The sequence below is a fragment of the Mycteria americana genome, chromosome 12 (assembly GCF_035582795.1).
Source record: "Mycteria americana isolate JAX WOST 10 ecotype Jacksonville Zoo and Gardens chromosome 12, USCA_MyAme_1.0, whole genome shotgun sequence".
NCBI classification, from domain to species: domain Eukaryota; kingdom Metazoa; phylum Chordata; class Aves; order Ciconiiformes; family Ciconiidae; genus Mycteria; species Mycteria americana.
In genome coordinates, this window is record NC_134376.1 from 4531658 (window position 1) to 4546534 (window position 14877).

General features: G+C 54.3%; 2 protein-coding genes across 5 annotated transcripts in view; both read left to right on the top strand.

Annotated features, from left to right (window-relative positions):
• On the top strand, positions 1-8667 carry KPNA7 (karyopherin subunit alpha 7). The gene is made up of 10 exons (XM_075515243.1): positions 1-109; positions 776-913; positions 1479-1564; positions 3036-3304; positions 3852-3934; positions 5138-5401; positions 5767-6000; positions 6337-6519; positions 7234-7383; positions 8450-8667. The coding sequence occupies exons 1-10, from the start codon at positions 44-46 to the stop codon at positions 8528-8530; spliced, it is 1554 nt and encodes a 517-aa protein (XP_075371358.1). The 5' UTR covers positions 1-43; the 3' UTR covers positions 8531-8667.
• Positions 8668-13491: 4824 nt separating this feature from the next.
• The window catches only part of SMURF1 (SMAD specific E3 ubiquitin protein ligase 1), a 47626-nt gene continuing 46240 nt past the window's right edge, over positions 13492-14877 (top strand). For all 4 annotated transcript variants that reach the window (XM_075514630.1, XM_075514633.1, XM_075514629.1 and 1 more), the window contains exon 1: positions 13492-13737. In XM_075514630.1, the coding sequence (XP_075370745.1) occupies positions 13683-13737 (55 nt within the window). In that variant the 5' untranslated portion in view covers positions 13492-13682. The remainder of the gene's footprint in view (positions 13738-14877) is intronic.

The following is a 14877-nucleotide window of genomic DNA, read 5'->3' on the forward strand; positions in this document are numbered from 1 at the left end:
CACGTGAAGTCTTTCAGCTGGCACCTCTCTCAAACCTGCCAAGATGCCAGTCATGAACGAGCATGGTGAGCGGATGAGGAAGTTCAAGAACAAGGGCAAGGACGCAGCTGTAAGTACCTGCCTGTGCCATCCCCTCCGGGCCATGGCAGAGCTCACTGGGGCTTTGCCTGTTGGCAGGAGCTGATGGAAAGGCTTCTGAAGGGCAATTGCCCCCAAATCTACCTGTATGGGGTAGCAAAGTGGTGGGGTGTGGGATGGCTCTGCCAGCAGGGATGCTCAGTTAGCTTTTGAGATGAGGTGTGGAGCTGGCTGGGCTGTGAGGAGTGTGGTGGCACAGGCAAGTTTGGGGGGACATGAGTCTTGGGTGGGTGACTGAGCTGCACTGGTGAAGGTGCTGGGGAAGGGAGATGGTCCAGCCCCTTGTGCTGAGCTCCCTGCAGAGAGGGGGCTGGCATGGATGTCAGACCATGGGATCTGTCAGCTTGCTTTAAGCCAGTAGAGGAGATAAGAGTTTGCCTTTCAGGTTTAGCAAATCAACTTTTAAAAATAGGCACTGGTTGCTGGTTCATCCAGCAGCCCGTGTCCTTGGGAGGCACCAAGGGAGAGGCTTTATTCTGTCCTATCTCCTACATAAGTCTCCAAGCCATAGCAAGGAGCTGCCTGAGAACAAGTGCTGGTTCTCTACCTTCCTCATTTATGAAACTTGGGGCAGGGGGTTACAGAGCTGAGCTGAGCTCCTTGGGGAATTGGGTGCTGTCCTTCTCCTCCCCTCCAGGCCCTGCGGAGGCAGAGAGTGGAGGTGAGCGTTGAGCTGCGAAAGGCCAAGAAGGATGAGCAGATCCTGAAGCGCAGGAGTATTTCATTTGGTTTGAGGGATGAGAGTCTCTCTCCGGGAGAAGAGGAAAGAAATGAGGTGAGCGCTGGGTGCTCTGCACCCAGGCAGGATCAGTGCTGCAGCACATGGCTTGTGCAGTGGGTATCATCTATGACTTGGACCGCTACCAAGTCCAGTTCAGGTGACCTGGGTTAAATAGCCAGTGCTGTTCCTGATCACCATGCCCTGTGTTGGGGAGTGTGTTAGACCGCCTAGCCCTTTTTCTGTGTTATTTTGCCTGGAGATGATGTCCTGTGTGGCGTCCCTCGATGGCAGGTAGAACTGGCTGGTGCTCCAGCTTGCTGGGAGCTGGCAAAGCTCCTGTCTGGCTCCTTGCACAGCGAGGGGTAATTACTGAGCTCGTAGGCCCATTACGGTGTGTCAGTGATTCTTTCCATGCTTGATTATAAGGATTAGTTGCCTCAAAGGCTTTTGTGGATTCTCTTCCTCTGCCTCATCTCGAAACTGCGTTGCATAAAGCATAGACATTGCTTAGATATGAAGTGGTGACTGACTCAGGTCTAGACAGCTGATTGACTGCAGAGATTAAACCGGAGGGAGTCCTGGCTTGCCATTTGACTCTGAATCATTCCCTGTGACACAGATTGTTCGGCTGTCCTTGGAGGAAATCGTTGAAGCTGTGAATGGGAGCAACACTAAGCTGCAGCTGCAGGCTACACAGGCCACCAGGTATGCTGCCCGGCTGCTCTGCACTGGGAGGGAGGTGGCTGATGGAGCTGCGATGGGCCGTGTCAGCAGAAGGCATTTCTTCCTGTTTGAAGAGCTCTCTGAAGACCTGACAAAGGGGGAAGGAGCCTGGTAACCAAATTGCCCTGAAGAACCTCAGCTGGTGCCCGTTTTGTGCCCTGTGTGCCTTGCTTGGCTCCATCACAGTCCTGTGGCAGGGACCCGTGTGGTTGGACCCAGCCGAGGGGTTGGCTGAGGCTCCTGGAGCTGCCCCCCCTTGCTGTGCCTGTGCTGGGGCAGGGACCACACTGATCCCACCGGCTGAGGAAGTGGATGGGAAGAAACCAAGTGCCAAAGGCTTGGGCAGGACAAGGGCTGGAGAGCCTGGCTCTGTAAGGGTTGCTACTGAGCAGGGCTGTCCCCACCAGGGTCAGGGTAGGAGGGATCACAGGGTGCCGTCATCACCCCGCTGGCAGCAGGGATGTCTTCTGAGGGTGCAGGAGAGGCTGCATTGCTGCTGATGCTTCCTTGGCTGGCTCAAGCTGCCACATCAGTGATCTGCCCATGTGCCAGGGGACCGGTGCTATTCCCAATGGCTGTGAGGATGTCTGCTTGCGGTGAGCAGATCAAAAGCTTTGTTCCCCAGGTGTTAACTGGAGGCTGGCCAGAGCAGACCCTTCCTAAAGGGGCAAGTCACGACTAGCTCCCTCATCTGCCGTGCAGCATGGAGCTGGCTTTCTGCCTGCCCACACCCAGGGTGCCCTGACAGGACACTGAGCTGTGGTGGGGTACCAGTGGCAGCTCTAATGCAGCTCCGAGCTGTGGGTTCGCACCTCCATGCTACCCTCTGCCAGCACTCACGAACCAGGCTGGGAAGCAGATCTGGCCGAAAGTGTTTCTTTTTCTGGATTTCTTTGACTCGATCAATGCCCTGATCCCATCTCCTGGGCAGCTCCATCTGCTTCTGTGCTGGTGTGAGGCGGGAAACGGCAGCTGGGAGTTGGTGATTCTGCTTTTTTAGCTGGAAAAGCAGTCTGTGGAACTTAACTTAAAATGTGAGCTCTGGTCTGTGGGGCTGGCCAGTGCTCCTGAGCTGGGGAGTGGCAGAGGCAGGCTTGCTGGCTGTAAGAGAACAAATTGCAGATAATGATTTTTTTTTTCACTGTCTCAAACTCCCACAAGGTGGGGAGCACAGAATAATGTTGTCATGGTCCCAAAAGGATGTGTGAAGTATTGCACTCTAACAGACACCCTGTTGTTGATTCAGCATCTTCTTAGATGGGTCTTCTGCAGCAGCCTCTCTATGGCAACTCCTCTCCTAGGGCATTTGCTGACATGGGATGCTGAACTAACATCTCTTGCAGGTGCTGCTTCCCTTGTACAAGGTTGTGGCTTGCATGACCACAGGGTTATGATCTATCATGGCATCACATAGGGCTTCTCATGGCAGGCTGTGCGGTGTCCTCTCTTGCAGGAGAATCCTGTCCAGGCAGAAGGACCCCCCTATCAATCAGATCATCGAGCTGGGGATCATCCCCAGACTGGTTGAGTTCCTGACCCATGCTGACAACGCTCCTCTGCAGTTCGAAGCAGCCTGGGCACTGACTAACATTGCCTCTGGCACCTCTAACCACACCAAGGCAGTGGTGGAGGGAGGTGCCATCCCAGCCTTCGTCTCCCTCCTGTCCTCCCCGCACATGCACATCAGCGAGCAGTCCGTGTGGGCACTGGGCAACATTGCAGGTAAGCGGAGGTCTCCAGGCCTGGGGCATGCAGATGGTCACTGCCCAAGTCAGTGCTGGGGAGCTAAAAATATTGATGTTCCTCAAGATAGCTTTGTCTCCAGGCTGCTGCCTCTGTTGAAACCCTTAACCCTTCAGTCCCTTCATGTGGCCTGGCAGCTTTGAGACCCCGTGTTGGCTCTGCAAGAGGATTTTGGCCAAAGCCAAATGCAAGACTCCATCCCGTTGGGATGGTCTGACCACTAGTGTTGTCAGTAGGGAGAACAGAATGGGTCATGTCTGGTTAGCCTGCCACAAACTAGCCATGATGGCACTCCAGTCTACCAGTCCTTTATGGTTGGGCTCGATGATCTTAAAGGTCTCTTCCAACCTATAAGATTCTGTGATTCTGTAAATCCTCCCTACCTGAAAATACTTAATGGTGTGTGGCCTATGAGTGAGCCCAGCCACCCAGCCCTGGTGTGTGCCTGAAGGTCTGATTGCTATTTGGTGTTGACCATCTTGTGACTTGGGCAGATGCAATAAACAACCCTTTTTCATCTGTACAGGTGATGGTCCTCTATACCGAGATGCTCTTATCAACTGTAATGTGATTCCTCCCTTGCTGGCTCTGGTGTCACCTGTAACTCCAGTAAATAACCTTCATTTTCTTGACTTAACAGCTCTTAATGACTTGGGTAATGGGTGAATGGTGGTCTATCATCTGCCTTATTCAATTATACAAACAGCTTTTTGTTCGAGACCCTGTCCTAAACTGCTTTTAATGACCCTGCCTCTCAGCTGTATACAAAGCTGGGGGTGCCAAGCAGACAGTCCTCGAGTCAATGTGATGTCTTGTCTGTCTTAGCTTCCGTATCCAGCTTTGACCATCTCAGGCTAGGAATAAGATGAAACAGGTGCAAGGTAAACTTGCACATGCATGTGAAAGGGCTGAACTTGCCCTTCAAGCTTCCTCCTGCTGCTTTTTGGGTAGCTTTAAACTGTTGGATTTGTGGCTTATCTCTGCCTTTCTGCAATGGTGCCCCCCCTGCTGCTTTCTCAGTCTGGGGGTGGGGGGAATGACCTTCTTGGAGAAGCATAAGGGGGACTGAAGCTCTCAGGGGCTGTAACAGTGGTACCGACACCTCCAGGTGTCCCACCCCTGGGTGTGGTGGAAGCTGTATGCTTTCTGTAGGCATAACTATGGCCTCTCAGGCTGGTGTTTTCTTAAATACCCTCTAGGCCTTCTGTGAGTTTATATTGCAAGATGTTTTTAAAAAAACCAAACTCTTCTGGCTGCTCTGTTCCTAGCCCAGCTTACCCTTGCCTCTTAGGGAGCCCTGTGGAACAAACATGACAAAACACCAGTTCATATATACACACATCTTGGTAGCTGCAATGCTTTGAACATAGCTCCAGTGCTCTTCTGGAAGCATCCTTACTGGGATGAACTGTCTGGATGATGGAACTTAATCAAATCTTGAGGTGCCCTACTCTAGAATAATGAGCTGCTAACACTTAAAAAAACCCAAATTCCTGATCTTGTCCAAAGAATGGTCTGTAATTTGCCCAAGGACCCAGCAAATAAGCTGTTTGGCACCTTTGTTAGTCATCATAGCTTGTCACACCACCAGAGCTGAAGTTATTGGAAATTAATATTGGCGAGGGAGAGTATGAATCTACTGTCTTAGTCACTTACCTGTTTCATCTCCCTTCTTCAAATAAGCCTCAGCCCTTAAGAAGGCTGCTTCTGGCTACTGGATAACATCTCTGAGCTGTAAGGACCAGAAACAGGGTGCTACCTCTTCCTCATTTGTTACTGCAGTGAGGATCTTACACCTCCCTTGTGTTTCAGGTTGCGTTCCTGAGGAACATCACATGGACACTATCAAACCTTTGTAGGAACAAGAACCCCTACCCTCCCCTGGATGCAGTGAAAAAGATGCTGCCAGTCCTCATCTGCCTCGTGAAACATGAGGACAGGGATGTAATTTCTGACTCCTGCTGGGCCATTTCCTATCTGACTGATGGCTCCAACGATCGCATCCAAATTGTGGTGGACACAGGGATTCTCCCAAGGCTAGTGGAACTCATGGCCAGCCTGGAGTTGATCATTATGGTAGGAAACAGTTGGCAACCTCCAGCTTCTGGTCCCTTAATATAGGAACATCTGAGGAGAGGGAAGGCATGTCTCCTTACTATATGTGGCTAGTGTTGTCTGCTGTCTCCTCAGACTGCAGTATTGATTGCTTGTTTGTCAAGCTACTGCTCTGTTCCAGCTTGCTGTGGCTGGCAGACTGGATAGAAACTGTAAAGCTGCTTAGAGCAAAATACGAGGATGATAGGTCTGTAAATATAACAGTAATCACCCATGATGCTTTCCTTATTTGAAGGATCAAGCACTTAGTGAGGGATCTTGCTGGACTTTCTGGCATGTATCCCTTGAGGTAAGGATTCTCCTTGTCTCCTTTAATCTCTGTCTAGACTCCAGCTCTCCGTGCCATTGGGAATATAGTCACGGGGACTGATGAGCAGACCCAGGCAGCTATCGATGCTGGTGTCTTGGCTGTCCTGCCCCATCTCCTGCGACATGCAAAGCCAACTGTACAGAAGGAAGCTGCATGGACGCTCAGTAACATCGCAGCAGGGCCTTGCCAGCAGATCCAACAACTCATCACCTGTGGCTTATTGCCACCTCTGGTGGAGCTGCTCGATAAGGTAAGGGATGGGTGCAGCGTTGCACGTACAGCTCTGCAGAAGCAATGCTGAGGTTTGTGAGGTCCATGATGCCTCATTTGTGAAGCGCTCGGCATGTGCCCAGGAGCCACCTGAGCAATCTCCTTCAAAGCTGTTGGGATCCTTGGAACAGCCTGGGCACTCAGACTTGTCAGTACACCTGTGTGAAAGCATGGCTTGGTGTCCACCCATCCCTCAAAGTGCTAGGGAAGGTGGGTCAGTCCAAACTGAATACAAGGGGAATGGCTAGCCTCACCTCACACTGATCTTGGAGGAATGCTGAAGCTTAGGAGTGCCTTCACTGTGCTGCTCTTCCAGGGGGACTTCAAAGCTCAGAAGGAGGCTGTGTGGGTAGTGGCCAACTTCATGACAGGAGGGACTGTGGAGCAAGTGGTGGAACTCGTCCACTCTGGGGTCCTCAAACCTCTGCTCAACCTGCTCTTGGCCAAAGACAGCAAAACTATCCTGGTCATCTTGGATACCATTTCAAATCTCTTCCTGGTAAGATCTACTGTCTCTTGCATTCCTTTCCTAAGAGAGCAGCAGGGTGTGAGCCATTGTGTGGCTAGAACAGCTCCTCCTACAGCAGCTACTGATCTTGCAGGAGTAAGAGTTAGACTTCATGTTGTCTAACTTGTTTTTGGACACTCTTGGGTTGTCCAAAGGGCTTGACAAGATTAAGATCCCAAAGTTCTCCTCTTCACCTCCTCTGACTTTAGTCTCCTTCTGGAAAGGAAAAGAGGTTATGTGTTAACCCCCAAGCTGGACAGAGGTTGGAGGTCTTGCAGAAATGCAGCTGCAGAGAAATCAAGTGGTCCTGGGGGCATTCCAGCTCAGGTCTCTGCCAGCTGACATCTATGTGCCTCTGACTCAAAAGCCTGTGTCTTGTAGCACCTTTGAACCAGTGGAATGGCTTTTGCAAATGAAATGGCGTGTGGCAGGTCACACCCGCTTCTCGGTGTCAGATGTAACTGAGTTTGGCTAGCTTGTTTGGTTGGCAGTCAAGCCACCGTGCAGTAATCCCAGCAGGGACTGATGTTTCCTATGCATAGTAGTCGTATCCCTGGGATCTCTGCTAAACACAAATCGGGTAGGGACTGTAAATGCAGGACTGTGGTCATTTGACTTGTACATCAGGGTCTTACAGCAAAGACCATCTCAGACTTGTTACTGAGGTAAGGTCATGTTTGCCTGCTCGGTTATCTGATGTCACAGGCAGCTGAGAAGCTGGGAGAGACAGAAAGGTTGTGTCTGCTGGTGGAAGAGCTTGATGGTCTGGAGAAAATTGAAGCCTTGCAAACCCACGACAACAACATGGTCTACCGAGCTGCACTGAGTATCATAGAGAAATACTTTTCTGGTGAGGTATGTGAGCTCTTGCTGTTTCTCATCTGAAAATATGAAGCTATTACACACTGGAATGAAGCACAGACTTTAAGGATGCTGAAATAGGTTTATTTGGAAGAGACCTCCACATGACTAGAGTAGTCCTTGCAGCTTGTTCCAGTTGCTTTTAAAGGTCTGTAAAAGCTCTGAGTTGTCAGCTGAGTTGCACAACAGATATGGATGCCTTGATAGCATCTTGCTGCTGGAATTTAAACTGGCATCAGCTGGAGTTACTGCAGTTGCCGATATGAATACCAAATGTGGAGAATTTTCCTCCTTTGGAGCTGAGCTAGCTTGTCACTATGAATGGAAGCCTCCTACTCAGCTGATAACCGTGCTCAGGTTGCGTTTGGATTACTTGACCCTTCTCATGCTAATGAACTTATGGAAAAAGAGGATAGGACACCAGCTAGCAGTTGCAAGAGAGTCCCATGACCGTCACAGATGCCGTGCTTGGTCCTAGCCTTAGTCTCGCAGATGGGGAAACGTCAGGGAAGAGGCTTAGCAGTTTGGCAGATCTCGGAGCTGAGGCTCAGTCTAGATGTGAACTGCAGCAGCAGGGAGCAAATGTCTGTGCTAGTCCTCTGCCCAGAACAAGGTCTGTGGGGTGTCCCTGCGAGAGGGTGTGGAGGAAGCTCTCCTACACAGCGGCACCTGCCTGAGGGGCTGGATGCCAAGGGGAATGTCTCTCCAAAGCAGTCCTGGCTCGGTGCTATTCCAAGCAGGCTATTTAATTTGAGTGAGTTCTGCCACCCCAGCCACTCTTCTTCTACCTCTGGTGCCTGAGCCTGTAGACTTGGCTGCTTTTTGTGTGTAAGATGCAGGGACTCTGCAGCTTCTGTGTGCTGTAAAGAACAGGAGGACATGGTCTGGTCTCCAAGGGTCCTGTTAGTCAAGCTAATCTTAACAGCTTGTTACAGCAGCAGAATTTTTTTGAAAACAAGAATAAAACAGTAAGCTGCTGTAAAAAGCTTCAGGCAAGCTCTGGTGCAAAGATTTATTAAGATGCAGAACCTCTAGCTGGTGACTATCAACTTCCTCCTAGGAAAATCCAGATCTGCAGCCTGGGACTGGCCAAGATGGACTATACGATTTCTCAGTGGAGAAACAAGACTTCAACTTCTGAAGATGAAGCACCACACAGCTCTGAGCTGGTGGGTGGAGGTGTCTTGGTAGAGCTCAGACATCCAAACCAAGAGGAGCAAAGATGCTGAGTCTTTTTACTTCTGACACTTGTCAATAAATTGCACTTCTGGCTTTGTACTTCTTGCCTTTTATTTTTTTTTTCCTCATAAGCTGCTGTTGCAAACAGTATAGACTTTTTTTTCCATAGTGTCTTAAGGCCCTGCAGAAATGTATTGGAGCTCCTGGGTGTGTTTTCTGGGAGGAAAGCGCAGTCAGAAACTTTTTGCAAACTGTATTAAGCCGCTGGAGAGCAACATGTTACCATCAAATCCAACTGGGACTCGGTGCTTGTGCTGAAACTTCTAGGCTTGACTTGGAGTGGCTGAAGCAGCTCTGAAAATCTATTCAAGAGGGGTTTCACCCTTCTGCAGCTGAAACCACCTCTGTGTGAGGGGAGATCCTTCTAGGAGAGAAGGAAATCAGCCAGGGGAAGGTGGGCCACTCATCCCTGTGTGGGCTAGGCCACATGGAAGTATGGGGGTCTGGACACAGGAGCAAGTGCTGGTCCTTTGGCTGCAAGGCTGTCTCGGAGGCAGCTATTGCCACTGCAGCTTCCCAGCTGCTATCCACTACCCTGGAGCCCATTGATCTGGCTCTGCCTAGAGCTGCCCTTCGACAGAGAGGACCTGTATTTCAGGTTTCCATTGCATGTCACTGCCCCTTGCTGAGAGGAGTCCTCCCTTTCTCCAAGCCCTCAAACTTTGGTCTCTAGTAAAGGTGAGGACAGAATTGATGTGGCTCTTAAGTCCAGCTTGCAGTGAGCTCTGGGGCCCTGCGTCCATCCCTGCAGCTACACGTACCGCTCTGCTAGCGCATGTATTGTTCAAACGTTATGTGCTGCAGGTTCATAACAAGCTGCTGGACACGGCTCCATCCTTGTAGCGTTGATAGGTTGTGGAAGGTTCTGCTAGGACCCTTCAGTCCCCAGGGGCTGAAGCATCTCTAGGGCTTTGCTCCATGCAAGATGGGGGTGGCAGCTTCCTCCTCCCTCCTCTGGTGTGTTTGACTTCAAAATAACCCTGGGTGGGTTCAGGGCTTTGCTTCCTCGGATGCAGTGGGAGGTGATGTGACAGATAATCTGAAGGGAAAACTCTTCTCTCCAGGAAGCAGAACCTCTTCTTCCACCCTGGATCTGTTCACCAGAGGATTTATGCATTTCTCTGGGCAACCGAGGAACAAGGGAGTTGGGTAGTTAGTCTGGTTGTGCTCCATGCCCTGCCAGGAGGTGTGCAGCCCTGATTGCGTGTGCCAGAGCTGCATATCACTTATTAAATATTAAAATGCTGGAGCTGATGAATTGCAAAGTGCTTCTTGGGTTTTATTTCTTGGATCCAAAGCTACGTACTTAAAACTGCGATAAAGCAACGCCTGAACATGCGACTGAAACGAGTGCCCGTGAAAATCCTTTGTTTGTGCCCATGGGTTAACACAAAGGGCTCCGGCTCGGCTGCGTGCACCTTCTCGTAGCATGCTGCTGCTGACAAGGCTGATGTGGCATCTGGAAACGGTCAGATTTCGCCAGGTAAAATGACTCTGAGACAGGTGCTTCCTCAGTGTAAATGGAGACGCAGACCGGAGCTGGGGTCTGTGCGGCCGTCCCGGCTTCCGACTGTGGTCCGGCACGGCGTTTCCTGTAGTCGGGCAGGGCTGTCCCCTATGGGTGTGCGGGCAGTGGGGCTGCTGTTTGCTGATGCTCTGCTGGCTTAAAGCAAACTAAAAAGAGAAAGGGCAGGGCTATTTGACTTTTTTTCTTCTTTCCTGCATGTGCTGGAGCTGAGCCCGCAGTAGATGGTGTTACACAGAGCCCTGGGACCAAAACTGCTCGGTTCCACTGTCATGTCCTTAAGCTGCGATAAAATAGTGTCCCTGTAGCCCTGACTGTGATGGAGGCAAAAACATGCCCCTTTTCTTAAGAGTATCCGTATGGCTACTGTCCTGAATCGCAGGGCAAGCAAAGCGGAGGAGGTGTTTGGGGCGGCACCGCCGCTGTCATCCCACAGCAGACGGAGAACTGGGACCAGTGCCTGCCAGAACGGCGAGGCTGCTGGGCTGTACCTGCCTGCTGCTGTGCCGTGGGCGTGCGAGCGACCTGCAGGCATCTGCTTGCCTGGTTAATTGGAGCTGCTCTCCTCTGATCGCTGCCAGCCCCGGCTCTCCTGCCCAGGGCACAGGCAGCAGCCGCCGTGGCAATTTTGGTTTCAGTGCTCTGCTCTGGGGGTTGGAGGCACCCACTGCTCCCCACGGGATGGGATGGGATGGGATGGGATGGGATGGGGTAACTGCGGGGACAAGGGCTCCGTGGGGACCAGCGAGGGTGAGATACTGCCGTGCCGCTTCCCCGGTGCTTACCCAGCGCAGCTCAACCTCCCTCTAGAGATGCACCAAAAAAAGTAGTTTTTCTAATTAAAGCATCCTGTGTCCTGGCCCCAGAGGAGCACAGCGACGGCTGCTCATCCCCATGTCGCTGGAGAGCTGGAAAAGGCACTGCAAGTGCCCGTGGTGGCCGTTTTCCCCAAATTAGGACCCAATTAATTTATGCCTATGAAGCAGCGTCTCTTCTAAAGCACTTTTATGCCTAATTGTTCGTTTTCTACCGCCACGGGCGCACCCTGCAGCCTCCCCAGGGTCTGGTTTTGCAGGAGCGGGTGGAAGGGGGGGTTCTGTGGCTGTCCCTGAGGCTGCACACCCGGGGCCTGCAGGAGCCAGGCTGGGGAGCTGCGTGAGCTGAAAACCAAAGACTGGTGAGAAGGAAGAGGAGGTGGGAGAAATGGCTTTGGGCAAGTTCGGCTGGGCAGGAGGCAGGGGTCTGCCCGGGGCGGGCAGCATCCTGGTGCGGGGATCAAGCCAGGTTAGTGCTGCAGGGCAGGGGAAAGCTGGGGAGGGGGATTTTAAGGAAGAATTTGGATGGTGAAAAGCACTGCCCAAGCTTTCTGGTCTGCTGCTGCACCTGATGCTTGGCCATAAATTGTTGAGGCTTTCTCCTCTTCCTCGTCGCTATTTTGCTTCCTCCCTGGAATTTATGGAGAAAGGCTTTTTCCTCCTCTTGCCCCTGGATAAGGGGTGGGCAGAGCAAAAAAATAAAAGTTGGGGTTTAAAATGGAAGATTTCCTCCGCTTGGCACAGTGGTGGCACCTTGAAAGCCAGAGTTACTGTGTTTGCAGGTGGGGATAACAGACTTTGCCACTAACCCCCCTCCAAAACCTGCCCTCGGCCACCCTTGCTTCTATTTTTGTGCTGAAAAGCAGGGATACTCAGAGCTGATGCCTCCGCAGCCCTGCTGCTTTCACCCTGCAGCACCCAGTGATGGTCCCCGCTCGAACGCGAGCCGGAGCGATGCCGAGCCCGGCACACGTTGTCCTGCTCCCAGTTCAATAAATCAGCCGGGCTGAGCAACTGGGGCATCACTCTGCCTGCAGGAAAAATTGGGGACATTTGCTCCCCGGTGGTATTTACTACTTGTGCCGGGCTGTGGGTACCCTCCGCACGCGCCGGAGCAGGCAGCCCAGCCCAGCCTCAGCAGCTCGGTGTGAAACAAGGCTGGTCCCAAGCTGTGCCTCCGTACAGGGAGCTGGGAGGGTGCTCGTGCCTCTGGAGGGGTACAGGATTTAGGGGTTTTTCCATTGGATGTGATTGCATTTCTGGTGGGAGTGGGAGGGCTGGTTTATGGGATGCTTTGGGGCTGTCTTTGGCAGTTCCTATATCAATAGTTGGGGTTGGGTCACGAGAAGGACGGAGGGATGGGGCATGGTGGAGCTGGCAGGCAGCAGCACCCAACGTTAGCGGCTGTTACCCTGCAAGGGGGGGACGTGGGGACGTGGGGACCATTCAGGGCAGGTGTCCCAGCTGCCCAGGGCTGCGGGTGTTGCTCCCAGACCCCCCGTGCTTGATACAAATGTGTTCACACGCGTCCCCTTGCCACCTTCCCTGCCGCCCTCCATTCCACAGCCATGTCACCCCTGTGCGACCTTCCACGCCACCCCCAGGTGCCCCTATTCACCCTCCATGCCACCCCAATGCCACTCTGCATGTCACCCCCATGCACCCTTATATATCCTCCGTGCCACAGCTATGTCACCCCTCTGGCACCTTCCATGCCACCCCCAGGAACCCCTGTGCACCCTGCATGCCACCCCATACACCCCCATATAGCCTCCATGCCACCCCTCTGCCACCTTCCGTGCCACCTCCATGCACCTCTGTATACTCTCCATGCCACCCTCCATGCCACAGCCATGTCACCCCTACGCCATCTTCCATGCCCCCCCAGGCACCCTCCACACCACCCTGCATGTCACCCTATGTGCCATCCCCACGCACGCCTACCACACCACCCCATGCCACCCTCCATGCGATCCTCCATGCCACCTTCCCTGCACCCCCAGGCACCCTCCATGCCACCCTGCATGTCACCCCCATACACCCTCCAAGCCACCCACCCGCCACCCTGCATGTCACCCCCACCACCCGCCCTGAGAGCCCCTGTTCACCTTCCACGCCACCTGCATGTCACCCCCTGCACCCCTATCACCCTCCATGTCACCCCCCTGCACCCCTGTACCCCTATCACCCTCCATGTCACCCCCTGCACCCCTGTACCCCTATACACCTTCCATGTCACCCCCCTGCACCCCTATACACCCTATGCCACCCCCTGCACCCCTGCACCCCTATACACCCTCCATGTCACCCCCTGCACCCCTATACACCCTATGCCACCCCCCCGCATGCCACCCCCAGCCCCCTCCCCCTCGCCAGGGGGCGCTGCCCCTCCCGCCAAGCCCGTCCTTCGGCGCATGCGTCCCACCCACCCTCCGACCTTCCCATGATGGCGGCGCGGTGCGGCCGCGACGCGACGCGCGCTGACGTCACCACCCTCCGGCGTGCGCGGGGCGGGGGCGTGGCCAACGCGCTCTCCGCGGCCGGGCCGGGCCGGGCGGGCGCGTCGGTCTGGCGGCGGCGGCGGCGGCGGCTGAGGCGAGCGGCGGAGCGCGGAGGCCGGGGATCAACGGCATCGCGACGAGCGGGCAGGCCCGCATGGGGGCGGTGCGTGGGGCCGCCGGTTGATCTCGGCGCTGCCGCCGCCTCCCGGCGCGATGTCGAATCCCGGTACCCGCCGGAACGGCTCCAGCATCAAGATCCGCCTCACAGGTAACGGGGCGGCGGCGACCCTGTGTGTCCCCCCACACACCTTGGGGCCCGGCCTCCCCTCCCCTCACGGCGCCAGGCCGGGGAGGGGGCGGCAGCCCCCTCCCCGGCCTGGCGGCGTGAGGGGAGGGGAGGCCGGGCCCAAGGCGGGGGGGGCCGTGGGGCCGAGACGGCGGCGACCGAGCTCCGATCGTTCCTTAACTTTTATCCGCCGTTTTTTAGTCCCGCGTCCATCTCCGTGGCCCGGTAGAGCCTCTCTTAATTTTTTTTTTTTTCCCTGGCCCCCCCCTCCCGCCCCCCACTTCCGCGGTGTGGCGCCCACCGGCTCCTTCAGCCCTCTTGGGGGGGCTATTTGAGGAAGAAGGGGGTGTCCCTGTCTCCCCTTCTCCTTCCAGCAGGTCAGGGCACCCTGCTCCTTCCTGGGATCTCTTCTGCACCTTCCCCTTGGTGGGTGTGTGTGGGGGGTCCCTGTGGTTACCCCCCCTCAGCACCCTGCTCCTTCCAGGGTCTCTTCTGCACCTACCCTGTGCGGGAGGGGGGGGGAAGTCCCTGTGACATCCCCCCCCAGCAGGCCGAAGCAACCTGCCCCTTCCTGGGGTCTCTTCTGCATCTTTCCCCATAGGGGGGGGTCCTTGTGTCCCCCCTTCCAGCAAGCTAGGACACCCTCCTCCTTCCTGGGGTCTCTTCTGCACCTTTCTCTGGGGGGGGGGTGTCCCTGAGTACGCCATCCCCCCCACTTCCAGCAAGCACCCTGCTATTTTCAGGGGTCTCTTCTGCACCTTCCCTATGGGGGGTCTGTGTGACACACCCCCCCCCCAGCAGGCCAGGACACCCTGCCCCTTCCTGGGGTCTCTTCTGCACCCTCCCCCCCGGGAGGATTTCCAGGGCCACCTCTCCTGCAGAGTGGCTTTCAGGGAAGCCTTTCATAATTTGCCTTGCTTTGCTGTAGTTAATAAATCCCCCCCAGCCTCCCGTGTGCCGAGGAGGGTAACTCGGTTGCTACTGAGAAAACGTGCATTTAGTTGCTTTTATTTTTTTTTTTCTTCCTTACACACAACTTGCTCTCGCTTGGCAAATCACGCATTCAACTTTTGAAGTTCCTTCCCCGAGCAAGAGGTGACACCAAAAGCGGTGTGTGTCGTG